We start from the raw sequence: 13,513 nt of genomic DNA on the forward strand, positions 1-13,513 counted from the left end.
ACTGCCAACGATTGTCAGTGAAAATTGCCAGTGAAGTATATGAACTTCTTTGTTCCTTTTAGGTTTTTCTGCTTCAGTTCTGACTGCTACCTTGAATTATATTATCATAAGGTTGTGTACTGTCTGCATTGCTAGCATTCTAAAAACGATTTTTAAAAATTTATAATAAAATCACCCCATAAATGTATAGAATGTATAAACTTTTGAAGCAGCCAATCTTTTCTTTTATAACAAATATCCCTGAAGGGACTTTAAAGTGGTTACTGTGTTTTCACTTATTATTACATGGACACAATAGGATCATGACATTCTTAATTCATAGTTCATCACAATATATAGAGCTAACAACATACAGTTCATGTGATTTTATTTTAATGTAACAAAAATGGAACAAATGTACTATCAACCCCACCCCCAAAACAAAGAAAAATATCAAAATAAAAATGTTTTCTAACATGAACATTTAGCAACATTACCTTCTGTTACATCTATTTTTCAAAAGATACATTTTAAATGTATGCCTGAGATATTACTGTTAAATATACTCTGGTATAGAATCATAGCCCACTTGTAGACAACACACAGCTAGATTCACCATTACTCGTTCTTAGAAACATGCAACAGTCCCATTTATGTGGGCTTTAAATATGAAATCCTCTTATCGAGGAGGAAGTTAAAATCATAAGAGGGGCTGTAGAATTTCAGATTACTATGTAACCATTTTCAGCGCATATATATAATCTGAAACAAGTGCTTAAAAAAGATAGCAATTTTAAAATCCTGAAAATAAACAGAATTTCACTTGCTCCATAAATATGTAGATTAGAATGAAAATCCCACTATGTCATCTAGGAACATAAATAACAAAAGTTCTGAGTTAGGAAAGTCTGCCCCCATAAGTGAGTGATCCTATTACCATGTAGGATTAGACGGGCAAGTCTCTAGAAAAGCCTGGTGAATGTATCTGCTGCTTCTGGCATTGCATCAACATAAAACTGATGGCATGATGTCCTGACTCCATGAATGAGTCACACCTTTCCTTTGCATGCATGTAAAACTGAATGCATGGTGCAGGTAGATCACTGCTGTGTCTGTGCAGTATCAATAAAGTGCATCAGTCAAGTTCTGGAAGTTTGACAGAAAGGTGGTGCACAAACATATAATACAAACAGCTCAGTCTTATGACCTACCCTGACAAGGTAAAGTATATGAAATCAGGTGTATTAAGGTACAACTCCTGCAATGGTACAGTGCCCTGAAAAACCTCCAATGTATCATAACAATTTTAAAACCTGGATCAATTATGTCTTCTTGACCACACTCACTAAAATAGTGTTATATGACCAACATGTTTTATTTCATGTTTTAAAAAATTATGCTGGATACTATCATTTGGGTTTTTAAAATTACAAATCTCTTAACACCTTTCCTTCTTCCTCATCATCACTATCAGTCACATTGACTTGCTGTACACTAGAGGGTGTGGATGGGGTTGCAGTAAAAACATTCTCAAGGGCCCCAATGTCCAGCTGTGGCATAGGGTTTAAGTATTCCTCTTCAGTCTGACTGTGGCTGCTGTAATAGGATGTCCCTTCCAAGCTCTCGCAGCTACGGGAGTCTTCGCTATGCGGATGCTCATCAGGATACTCTCTAAAAGGATAGTCTCTGTTCAGAGCAGAAAACATTGCCTCGTGTTTTTGATACTGGTCTTCATAAAAGCCAAGACATTCAGGCATGGAGCTGGGGAAGTTTCCGTAGCCAAACGGTGGGCGACTGTATGGACATGTGCTGCAGCAAGACAAAGATGAGTTACATCACGGCTTTTACCATAAAACTGAATGATATATTATAGCTTGTTTGTATTCAAATCTGGAAACCAGTTACCATAATAAAGGGATTACCTCAGTCATGGGACACAATTGTAAATAGAATACAATAATATGGCCGTGTTTCAAAAAGCCAAGATGTGTGCCCATGGTACATTATACAGAATAACTAATTTAGAAGAGACAATGAGAACAGGGTGGGTAACTTGTACCCCTCCAGCTACTGTTGGACTCCAACTCCCATCAGTCTGAACCAACATGGCCAGTGGTTACACATGATGGGAGTTGGAACCCAACAGCACCTGGAAGACCATATGTTCCCCTTTTCTGGTCCAGAAGGTCATCTGGTCCAGTTCAACAACCAGGGGCAGGACCATGTAGCCACATACATCCCATAACTCTCAATGCAGACCTGTTTTTTTGTAACGAATGATTTCAACTTTTGACCTATACCACACCTCATAACACCTCTACGACACTTCATAACACAAAATAGCAAACAAACCATCAGTATAAAAGTGAAGTAAAACTGAAGACTACATCAAAATAAACATATTTGCAAAATACTCAATTTAACTAGAAGCTTTTTGAAACAAACAAACAAACAAACAAACAAACAAACAAACAGATATACTAGCAAGCAGCAGGATTGATAAACCATCTCAGTAAGAACATTACACAGTATCCATGCCACCACTAAAAAAAAGCCCCCTTCTTCATAACCATCAGCCTAGCTTTTTAGACTGTGGCTCATTGAGCAAGGTCTTCTAAACTGATATAAGCATGAGTGAATACCAACTGTTGCAGAACATGATGGCCTTTTGTGATAAGGAAAGTGACGTGAAAAGGGACTGGAGCTTCTGCAATAACACTTGTTTGATGCAACATCGTCTAATTTCCCCACAAACATTATCAGGCTGAATGCTCATTAAACAGGTCATCTGGAGATGACCAAAGAGTCAAGAGAACCCGAATGAGAGGTTCTCTTTTCAAAGTGAGTTGAGGAGAAAAGTTTAAATAACAATGTCAAGGTCACAGATCAAATTTAAAAAGCAAGAATGAGAAAAAAAACCCTTATAAAAAAAGCCCTTTGGTCACTGCAAAGTATGATGAGAAATGTTTCAGTGGAATGAAATGAAGAGGATAAATGTGTGAGGAAAGAGGAAAAAAGGGTGGACAGAAAGGAAGAGTATACAGTCGTACCTTGGAAACCGAACAGCTTAGTTCTCGAACATTTTGGCTCTTGAATGTTTCAAACCCGGAAGTGACTGTTCCGGTTTGCAAACTATTTTTGGAAGCCGAACGTCCAACAGGGCTTCCATGGCTTCCGACTGGCTGCAGGAGCTTCCTGCAGCCAATCAGAAGCCGCGCTGTGGTTTCCAAACATTTTGGAAGTTGAACGGACTTCTGGAATGGATTTCGTTTGACTTCAAGGTACGACTGTACATGGAAATTCACACAGGTTCTTTTCAATCTTTTCCTTGCAAATCTGCAAATCCTTCCATGGTAGTCTGAATACATATGCACCTTTACTGCAGAACACAAATAAATAGCTGCATTACCTTGATGGGAAATAATGGGGCCCAGGTAAAAAGTAAGGATGATGAAATGAAAATCGAGGAGGAGCTCCGAACAGGGTGGCTGGATGACCGATGGGAGGAGGTTGATAAACATGTGGATGGGGGATGGGAGGAGCTTGAGGAATGGGTCCATTTCTAGAACAAGAAGAAACACCTGAGTACTCCTTAGGGGGTTGACTATTTGAGACACTGTATCTGGAATGTGTGGTGCTTGTATTATTTGGGTTCCTGCTTGCGCTTTCGATAGAAATCTGGGTTGGTCTCTTTATAGAGCAATTTGTTCCTGAAGAAACACGGTGAGCTTCTGTAGGTGAAGGTGCAGCAAAACGCTGAGGTTGAAGCACTGGACGAATTGGCAGATTTGCCGTTGGCGCTGTGCTTCCTACATTTGGCTGGAACAGCGTAATAGGGCCTGGATGCTGAGCAGAAGGACCTGGCAGCTGGATAGTAGAAGGGGCTTCACCTTTGGAGAAGAGAAAGTATTAGCCGTAAGTGAGAAGGTCCCATTAACACTATGTTATAAATATTATACTATGTGATTATAGAAAGAATGATCCATGTAATAGCACTGGATCATCCCTCATCATTTTTAAGCTTTTCTTTAATATAGCATAACCTATGGTTGCCATATGTCTGAATCTTCACTTTCTGAAATATGGCAACCCTAGCATAACCTACTGCAGTTTCATACCCAAAGACATCTATAGATGCAATTTCATGAATCAGCAACATTAAAAAAGACATTCAATATTTAGTTTGTTAATCTTTTTTTTAAATGTCTTTTCTTTATAAATCTCCTACAAATTTCCCTCACAATGATGCCCAGTATGCAGTGTGCTATCATTGAACATGGAAGGCAAAGAGTTTCCAGGCACTTTTTGACAAGTCTCTCAATTCTCTATCAGCATAAAACTGAGTCTTTTATATAAAATCAAGTCCCCAACATTTCCCCCCCTAAAAAGACCTCCAAACAGGTCTGTACAGACAGGGACTAACTTGGTTTTTAATAGTTCCAGTGGAGTTCTAAAAACAACAACCAAGGAAACAGTTACAATTTGTCAAAACAAAATAAAAAAATTCCTTCCAGTAGCACCTTAAAGACCAACTAAGTTAGTTCTTGGTATGAGCTTTCGTGTGCATGCACACTTCTTCAGATACAGAAGTGTGCATGCACACGAAAGCTCATACCAAGAACTAACTTAGTTGGTCTTTAAGGTGCTACTGGAAGGAATTTTTTTATTTTGTTTTGACTATGGCAGACCAACACGGCTACCTATCTGTAACAGTTACAATTTGTGATACAGCTGAAAGGGAGAAAAATCTGATTCTCATTCCAGACACTGGCATAACTGAGCATAGGGAATGGGATATAATGCTGCTTCTTTTCCTCCTGAAGTCAACTTCAGAATGTTTGGGAGGGGCAATATATTTCTAAGGCAGCCTCTGAAAACTGGGACGTGGGCTCAGGAGGGAAGGAGGAAACACAAAACCTGAAAGACCTTCAGTGTGGTAGTGGTGATGAAGGTTCCTTATTCCTTCCTCAAGACTTTCAAGCCATGTTCATTTTGGGGGAACATGGGGCAGGACTAGATTCAGAAAAGTGAGCCTGCCCCGGTGTCTTACTCTTCATTAAGTCAATGATATATGAGAGGGTGGAGAGTGGTGAGGCAGAAGAGAACAGAAACGCTTTTGCTTCTCTCATCAGACTTAACAGATGTTTTGCTAGTAAGAATAATGACCCAACTTTGCTTTGAGAATGATTAAAACAAATAAACAAGCATATAAACAAAACATTCTGTACTTCACTAATCTAATTTGGAAATGAATTAATACGGCTACTGCAAAACTATGGCCACATCTCATCATCAAATATTCCTACATAATCCTACATAATCATACTCTCAACAAGAATACAGACATTGGGTTTTTGTAGTTCCTATCATATAATGAACTCACATAAACTATTGGAATGAACTCACAGACTGGGTGTCCAATGCTGTTCTGTACGCTGGGTATGACCACAGAGTAGGTGGGAGATCGGAAAGGGTAAATGGTAGTTGGATTTGTAGTAATAATATTCTGAGATGTCCCAGTAAAGACAGTGGAGGCTGTCATTGGGCTGGTAGCAATGATATTCTGAGTAGTGCCAGAGAATACTGTGGAGACTGTCAAGGGGAATCGCTTCCTTTTGCCAGGTCGTGGCTGGTAAACCCAACCTGTGGGAATATAAGAGAGTAGGCTCACTGAAATATAATGGGTTATTTTATTTCAAAACTGATTAATGTAATTACAAAGGAAGGACACCAAAAAGAGTACAGTGAAAGCACCTGCCTGATGTTAATAAGCAGGGAGTTCCGATGTCTGGATCAAAAGATCAATTTCTTATAACTGCAGAACAAGTATTATGTTGCACCTGTAACAGTGCCAGTTCCGCTGGTGGAAGCTGTCAATTGAGCATATCTAGGGTAAAGTGATCTTGCAAGTAAATTGGTCCCATCCTGTTAAGGGCTTTATATACTAATAGCAACACCTTGAACTTGGCCCAGTAGCATTTGCTATAATAAATCTGCTATTGTACTCAGTTTTAAATACTTAAATAATGTCAATGGCAGATGCTGTAAAAATGCACATGTGCAACATCCATGCATACAAGAGCTTACAGAGTACAGCTCCTTTAAGCAGCTCCCTCTTCTGAACTCCTTATTAAACTTTCAGAGCCTGAAAAGAAACCACTGGACTATGGGAATAGAAGGGGTGGGGTGGTGACAAAAGCTTTAAGGAAGACTGCCTCGTGGTTCCTGCATGGTGGTGGGGTTTTTTTGTATTTCCTTCCAAGTATCGTCCTTGATACCTTTCCCCACTCATAAACCTATTTCTGGATAACACAAAGCACTGCATCAAGACCATCAGATGTTGAGAAACATGTAAAAAAACCAAAACCTATTTTATACCAGGGAATTCTTCTCTGTGCTTTTCTTTAATCTTCTGAGCTTCATCATAATAAGGTTTCTTTTGCTCTTCTGTGAGTTTGTTCCACTCCAATCCAAGCTGAACGCTTATCTCCGCATTATTGGCAGCAGGGTTAGCTTTGGCTAAGGCTGGCCGGTGAATTCTTGCCCACACCATAAATGCATTCATGGGACGCTTGACATGGCCATCTCTGTCTTTGCTAAATGGAGTGTCTGGTATCCCTACAGGAAAGAAAGATGGATGGGTAGGCAGCATAAGTACCATACAAAGTTTGTAGTTAAAAATAACAAGTTTGCTAATGATTCTGGGCTCATTACTTTAGTGCAGACTATAGAAATAAAGGCCAAGCTCCAAATAACCATGAAACCATTGTCATAAGCCCACAGGAGCTTTTGGCTTATTTTCCTTAAATTTTTATAAGACACCTTTCTGGACCAAGTCCTCTCAAGGGGGCCAACAGCAATATACCAAAAGAAATACAGTAATAGAGAATGACAGTGCATATGCTATATTTTAAATGTGATGCAGTACTGTAATGTAATGGGACTTTTTTTAAAAAAAGCCTCCATAAAAATAGAATTCAGCTGCTATAAACACATTTCCAGAATCACAGCAGGAAAGGAGTAACAGCAACTCTCTCAAACCACATGGCAAACTGTGCTTGAAATCGAAGGGAGCTTCACAAGTGATCTGTGATATGGCAACTTTTTTCAGACAAAGCCACATTCCCTTCCAAGGGCTATGTGTCAGGGGTAGGTAGTGCCAAAGACAAAAGAGGGTGGAACAATGAATGTAAATTTTATCTTTGTCCACTAGGCTAGTTTTATACACTCTCACTCACCCCTTCCATCAACTAGACAAACTAGAGGCATTATCAGAGTCAAGGACATATTCCATCCAGTTCAAGAAGAGTGTAAAGTAGAGCTGGAGAGGAGTAGGTTTTGGGGTAGAGTCCTTAGAACCAGACAGGGCTATGATTATATTTGCTTACTTGAAAAACAAATATTTATTGATTTATCAACAAAATCCCCTTCATTTTTGAGTGTAGGAAGGTATTGCATACTGCCAAGAACACTAGAGATGGTGTCTTTGTGCTCCACATATATATATAGTACTGCCAAAACAGCCACTGCATCTGTTGTGATTTTGCAGAGAGGGAGCAGTAGACTGTATGTCTGAGTCCCTCCTAATTCCTGGATCCAACAAGGATCCAGTTGCTGCTGGAATAGCCAGACATGTTTCTTGATAATGGCCCCGCAAGTATGGGTCATTAAGGTAACAAAGGAAGTGGCTCTGTGCCAGAGCAGAAATGAGTGGGCCTCCCTCCCTCAACTGTCTGGCAGTTAGAAAGACAAAAGCAAGGGAGGTGTGTAAGTGGTAGATGCTGGAAGCAGCCTGGACAGCTGAGAGACACACAGCCATGTCTGACTTGTGCTGGAATCTAAGGCTGTGGCTATGGGAGAAGCAAGATGCTGTGAGCACCTGCAACACAGGCTCAGGTTGTATATATGTGTAAATAAACCATATATCCTAAAGACCATGGTCTCCACTGTCCCTCATTCTGAGGAAACCGAACGCTGGGTAAGTGCCTGGAACCCCTGGAACTCGCACTACTCAGAGATTGGGGTGGTGTTCAGTGGTATATAAAGCATGCTCAGGGAAGGGGGGGGGACACAGGGGAACAGGAAAAACCCAGGCAATACCCAGCAATCAGAGACTGCCCATCTGACACACAGGGAGTCAATGAATGGGACACCCATCTAGCAGACACCCCCATCACCACACACACAAGATGAGACTACAGTGCCCCCAGTTCATCAACCCTAGTGGCACAGTCAGTAATTACCTTGCTACTGCCAGTCCACAAGCATTCTTCTAGGAAGTAGTTCAAATCCTGTTATGCTCCCACCACTCATTTATTAGCACATGACACATTGAATAGGGGGTGGGGTTATTGGGCTGTTGTTCTTGGTTATTATTATTTTTTAAATTTATGCCACATTTATGCCACATAATAATAAATAATAAATAAAATAAATAGGAAGGAGATGACACACAACATGGCACCCACACAATTTCATCTGCAAAGAGCACATGCACATACACACACACACACCCTTACTGGGACAGGGATTCAAGACCCACTGGGGGGATGGGACACTCTAGTTGACAAACAACCAGGGGGAGAGGCCAGGACACAGACTGACAGCAGCAGCAGCAGCAGTGTCTCACTCTGTAGGGCAGACTTTGCCAATATGGTGTGTTCCATATATTTTGGACTACCAGTTGCCATTATCCCTTCCATTAGCCAGGTGCATGGGTGTAGCCAAGGGAGGGGCAGCTGCCCCCCATCAAGTAAAACAATATAAATACTTAACTAACCGACCAATCACGTTGGTTCTGCACCCCCAACAAAGGTCTCTCCCCACCCCCCCAAAAAAATCCTGCCTATGCCCATGACCAGGTGGCATGGCTATTGGAGTTGTAGTCCAAAATGTCTGAAAGGCATCAAGTTGGGAAAGGGTGCTGTAAAGTATGGAGCTGGGAAGCAGGAGAAAAAGGTTTGAGCATCAGCAGGCAGAAGGGGGCAAAATGTCCTGGCTCAACCCCATACTGAGCAGTTCCCTAACAGTTCTGCTGCTACTGCAGCAGACATCAATCGGACACATTGTGTGGAATTTGTTTTCTCCATGCTCCAGTCTCAATACAGGCATTGACACCAGCAGCACAGAGCTGGAAGGAAAAGCCCTAACTAGGTGAAACAGCTTATGATTACATGCTTGAAGTGTTTGATTTGAATCCAGGGTACATCCCTACACTAGGAAAGGGGGGTGTCCACCCAGGCATACATCAACCATTCAGGAGGAGCACCACTTCAACCAATAGCTGTTCCTGAGTCATTTTATCTCAACCTGTGGGTCCCTAGATGTTGTTGGACTACAACTCCCATCATCCCTAGCTAGCAAGGCCAGAGCTCAGGGATGATGGGAGTTGCAGTCCAACATCTGCGGACCCACAGGTTGAGAACCACTGGCTTAAACAGATATGTACTAAAAGCAGAATATTGTTTTTGGGCACTAAGGTACTAAACTTTACTCATACATCTGAATCTAAGCTTCCTGAATTATTTCAAAGTACAAGTATTAAGGATTGGAATGCATATCAACAACTTCTATTAATCTATGAAAAGAATTACATATCCACTACAGATGTTTCTGTGGTCAGAACTCAAGGGATACAGCTTAGAAATGGTGAGACCTAAATTTAAAGTTGTCTGGTGCTGCAATCCTATGCACCCTTATACTTGGGGGAGTAAATCTCACCGAAACTAATGCAGATATGCACAAGATCAAAAGCCTTAAATTGCTCAACCTTTATTTCTGACTTTGGAAAATCACTCAAGTGATAATTCTGAACCCTAGTATTTCAAAAGTATCCCCATTAATTTCACTAAGGTTGGTAATTTCACCGGACTGGAATATTGCAATGCATTCTATGTGGGGCAGCCCTTGAGGCTGATGAGAAAACTTTATTCTTGAAGGGTAGTATTGAATTTTTTAAAATATAAATTTACTTTGAGCATGTTTGCCTCCTACTTACTTGAACTAAGCAGAAACAAACCATGACATCTGGCTTAGAGTAACACCCAAGCCAGCGATCAAGATTTGTTTTCCTACAGCAATTCATAACTGGTAATCTTGGCTACAAATCATAGTTTGTTGGGAGCAATGCCTCCAAGTTCTATGTTGCTCACTTCATTGAGTTGGCACAAGGCTTGTTACTTCCCTCCCCCTTGAAAAGAACATAGAGCTGAAGGAAGAAGTTGAAAGGATAGCACTCTTTTCTACTTCTTCTTTCTTCTCTGCCTGTATTTCAGGGCTCAGAAAAATGAAAGAGGTAAGGAAGGCATTGCTCTTTCAGCTCGATGTGCTATTCAAGACTCAGATCAGCTCTTGAGCTGCTAACAGAATGTGAAGGGAAGAAAGTAAATAGCATAGGAGGGAAAGAGGAGTTATCTGGGAGACTGAAGAAAATGGATCGACCAGGGGAAACAGGTGGCATGGGAATAAGGAGAGAGGTGCACACATGTGCCTGTGCACATTGGAGCCAGTAAATCAGATCCCCTTGGAATTGCAGAATTTTTCACAGGTGTTTCCCAGAACCAGTATCACATCATGTGTCACTTGACTGAACCATGGATCTGGTACTTTCCAGAGCTGCCATGACACAAAGACACTGATCTTAGGCACAGATATTCCTGGATCCTCGTAATACAAGGGATCTCTTCAAAACCATAATCAAATCATAGTCACCTGTGTCTGCAGACATATTCTGTAATTTATTGGGGGTGTTTTTTATTCTGTGTAAAGATCAAGAGTAGCCATGCTTTGATCAATGTTTTTGATACCTGAAAGCACTGGGTCTACCTTTTCTTTTTTAAACTGTGTTGTGTACCACTATAAGGTGGGGTTGGGGTTTTTTTGGTGGGGGTTTTTTTGTGGAACCCCACATAAAATCATGCAAATTCAAGAGGATTCATTTTAATTCAACTGTTGGATTTGACTTTTACCAAACCTTTTGAAAAACCAAACAATCTCTGTGTGTGCTTTCTTTCTGACTACTGGGAGGAGGGGGGGAAGCAACTAGAGGTGTTGGTGCCCACAATACTCCTTCAAAATACCTAATGTGCCCAAAGGCTCAAGAATGCTTTATGGGTAACACTCTCATCCAAGCCTACTTCAGTAATGTAGTAAAAATAAAGGTGGATGTTTGTACAGTGCCCTGGGCTCCTTGGAAGAGGGTCAGAACAAGGCCTAACAGATTTATTGTGGCATAAACTGGCGATGAAGTGGATACTGGTCTATGAATGCTGATGGCACAAAAAATGTTAGTCTTTAATCTGCCACACATGAAAGAAGCACTTTGTTGTTTCTTCTGAGGGTCACAGTTAATCTCTGTGCCCTGGTTACAATGTATTAAAGAGGGCAGTGGCATACTTCCGCAATAGAAAGCTCCTGCAAATGTTAAAAAGTTGTAGATGGGACTTTGCATAATTGACCATCTTCATAATCTTTGGTGGTTGCAACAGCCAGTAAAGTATACAGTGAGCTGTTGTTAATTGCATGAACGTGAGTGAAGCCCTATCTTCCTTCTGGCCCTTCATATATATTTTTAAAAAGTTTGGAATAATAGTGGTGCAGATTAAGGTGTATGAACAGTTCTATCCCAGTGTTTACTTGTACATAAATAGCGACTAAAGGGCAACTTGGCAAATTCTATTATACCTATCTACTACCTGCATCTGAGGGTAGCACTGTGAGAGGCACATCTTTCGTTTCTATTTTCACTGAAGGCTCCAGCAAGGACTGCATTTTAAGGGGTACTTGTGCCACTGGCACTTTAGTCACTCTTATGAGCTCAGATGGAGGTGGCCCTTGAAACTGGATTCTAGCCCCAGGAGGGACAGCATGGAGCGTGACAGGAATCTTCAGTTCTTGAGGATGCTGAGTCCCGAGAGGCTGAGACAAGTCAGCATCTTTGTGGACATGAGCTGGGCCGTTGGAGGAGGGGCGAGGCTTGGATGCCACCTCTTCCCTCCCCTTGCAAGCTTCCTCGCGAGGCTCCACCAGTTCCGTTTTGATGGCCCCTTCTTTTCCGGACCCCAAGGCTTTGGCATCACAATTCTCTTCCACCTTCACCTCTTTCTTGATCTCCTCCGGCTCTTCTCCTTTCCCCACTTTGACTTCCCCCCCTCCTTTCGCGCCACAGCTTCCCTCCTCCTTCCCTCCTCGACGACTGGTAGCCGCCCTGTGCTCCCCTCTCTTTTTCTTGTTGCTGCCGCCCGTCGGGAGCAGTTGGTTCTCTTGCTCCCGCTCCTCCGCTTTCACTTGCAGCACCTTCTGCTGGCCATTTCCCTCCGCCGCCGCCTCTTCCAGCTTCTCGCAAACCCCAGGTTCCAACCCGAGGCCAGGCTGGCAGGGCTGCCTGGCAAGGCAAGGCTGGTCTTCCAACAGCTGCTGCTGCTGCTCTTTATAGGCAAGCCCTTCCCCAGGCAGCGGAGGTTTCTGCTCCCTGCGCAGGGCATTTTGCTTGGGGTGCAGCAGGGGGTGCTGCGGCCCCTGTTTGGGGGAGAAGAGCAGGAGGTGCGGGTCCCTGGCCCCCTGCCCCGGGAGAGGGTGCAGGAGAAGGTGGTCCATCCGGGGAGCGCCCTGCCAAGCCGCGGGGTGCAGGAGGCGGTGCTGCTCTCGGGGGGTTTCCCCCTGCGCCCCTTCTTCCATGCCGCAGCCCGCCCCCCGGGGAGAGGGATTGTTGCGGGGATTGTGAGCTCAGCCTCCGCCCTCTGTGACCGCCCGTTTGTTTCCTGCGGTTGGTTCGCAAACGTTCTCGGCTCCCCCTCCCGCCAGGGGCACGCGCGCCGCGCTCGGACCCCGCCCTCCGGAGCCTCGCGCCGCCTCGGGGCACCGGCGGGAAGTGGCAACAGCCGCGGGGCTGGCTCCACGGGCCTCCCGCACTTTCTCCTCCCTGGTGTCGCCAGGGCGACCCTGGGGGCCGCGTAACAATGAGGTCGCCATGGAGACCCCGGGACGAACCCGCGCGCCTTGCCCGCTTTTTTGAAAGGGCTTCGTTTGGCGGCGGCGCGCCCTTCACCGGCTCCCTCGCCCCCAACGTTCCCTTTCGCCAACAGCTACTGTTCCCTCAGCCCGTGCGCCTTCAGCGCGTCGCCTCCTTCCTTGACAAGCACCAGCTCATTTCCCCTCGTCTACGGGATTCTTTTCAAACCCAGCGTCGGGGTTGGGAGGATGGAGACGACCACGGCGAGGATAAAACTTAAAAGGAGCGCGACGCGTGTTGCACCTGACCGTGGGAAGGGAGGATGCGCGTTCAACGGGCAGAGGGAACTGGATTAATGGAGACCCGAAACAACACTGTCGGAATCCCCATTAGGCACGTTCGCCCGCCTTTCCTCAACCCGGCGTCGCAGGACTACAATTCCTATCAGCCCCGGCAGGCTTGGCCAGTGGCCAGGGATGATGGGAATTGTAGTCCCCCGGCACCGGGTTGAGAAAAGGCAGGCGCGCGCGCGCACATAACACACACGGCGCGAGGGCCTCCTTTCCTCCCCCGCCCCCATTAAAC

The 13,513-nt window shown here is 43.8% G+C and overlaps 1 protein-coding gene across 1 annotated transcript; it reads right to left on the reverse strand.

Annotated features, from left to right (window-relative positions):
- Positions 1 to 1,330: 1,330 nt before the first annotated feature.
- Positions 1,331 to 12,985, reverse strand: SOX30 (SRY-box transcription factor 30). The gene is made up of 5 exons (XM_079964278.1): positions 11,673 to 12,985; positions 6,358 to 6,597; positions 5,386 to 5,622; positions 3,389 to 3,869; positions 1,331 to 1,788 (listed from the first exon to the last, which is right to left on the reverse strand). The coding sequence occupies exons 1-5, from the start codon at positions 12,652 to 12,654 to the stop codon at positions 1,407 to 1,409; spliced, it is 2,322 nt and encodes a 773-aa protein (XP_079820404.1). The 5' UTR covers positions 12,655 to 12,985; the 3' UTR covers positions 1,331 to 1,406.
- Positions 12,986 to 13,513: the final 528 nt, after the last annotated feature.

This window comes from Podarcis cretensis (genome assembly GCF_951804945.1).
Source record: "Podarcis cretensis genome assembly, chromosome: 2".
Lineage (NCBI taxonomy): Eukaryota > Metazoa > Chordata > Lepidosauria > Squamata > Lacertidae > Podarcis > Podarcis cretensis.

Coding starts and splice junctions, on each gene's coding strand:
- SOX30 (XM_079964278.1), bottom strand. CDS start 12,654: ATGGAAGAAGGGGCGCAGGGGGAAACCCCCCGAGAGCAGCACCGCCTC. Junction 6,598..11,672: donor AGTGCTACCCTCAGATGCAG/GTAGTAGATAGG, acceptor TCTTTCCTGTAG/GGATACCAGACACTCCATTT. Junction 3,870..5,385: donor CAGCATTGGACACCCAGTCT/GTGAGTTCATTC, acceptor TCTTCTCCAAAG/GTGAAGCCCCTTCTACTATC.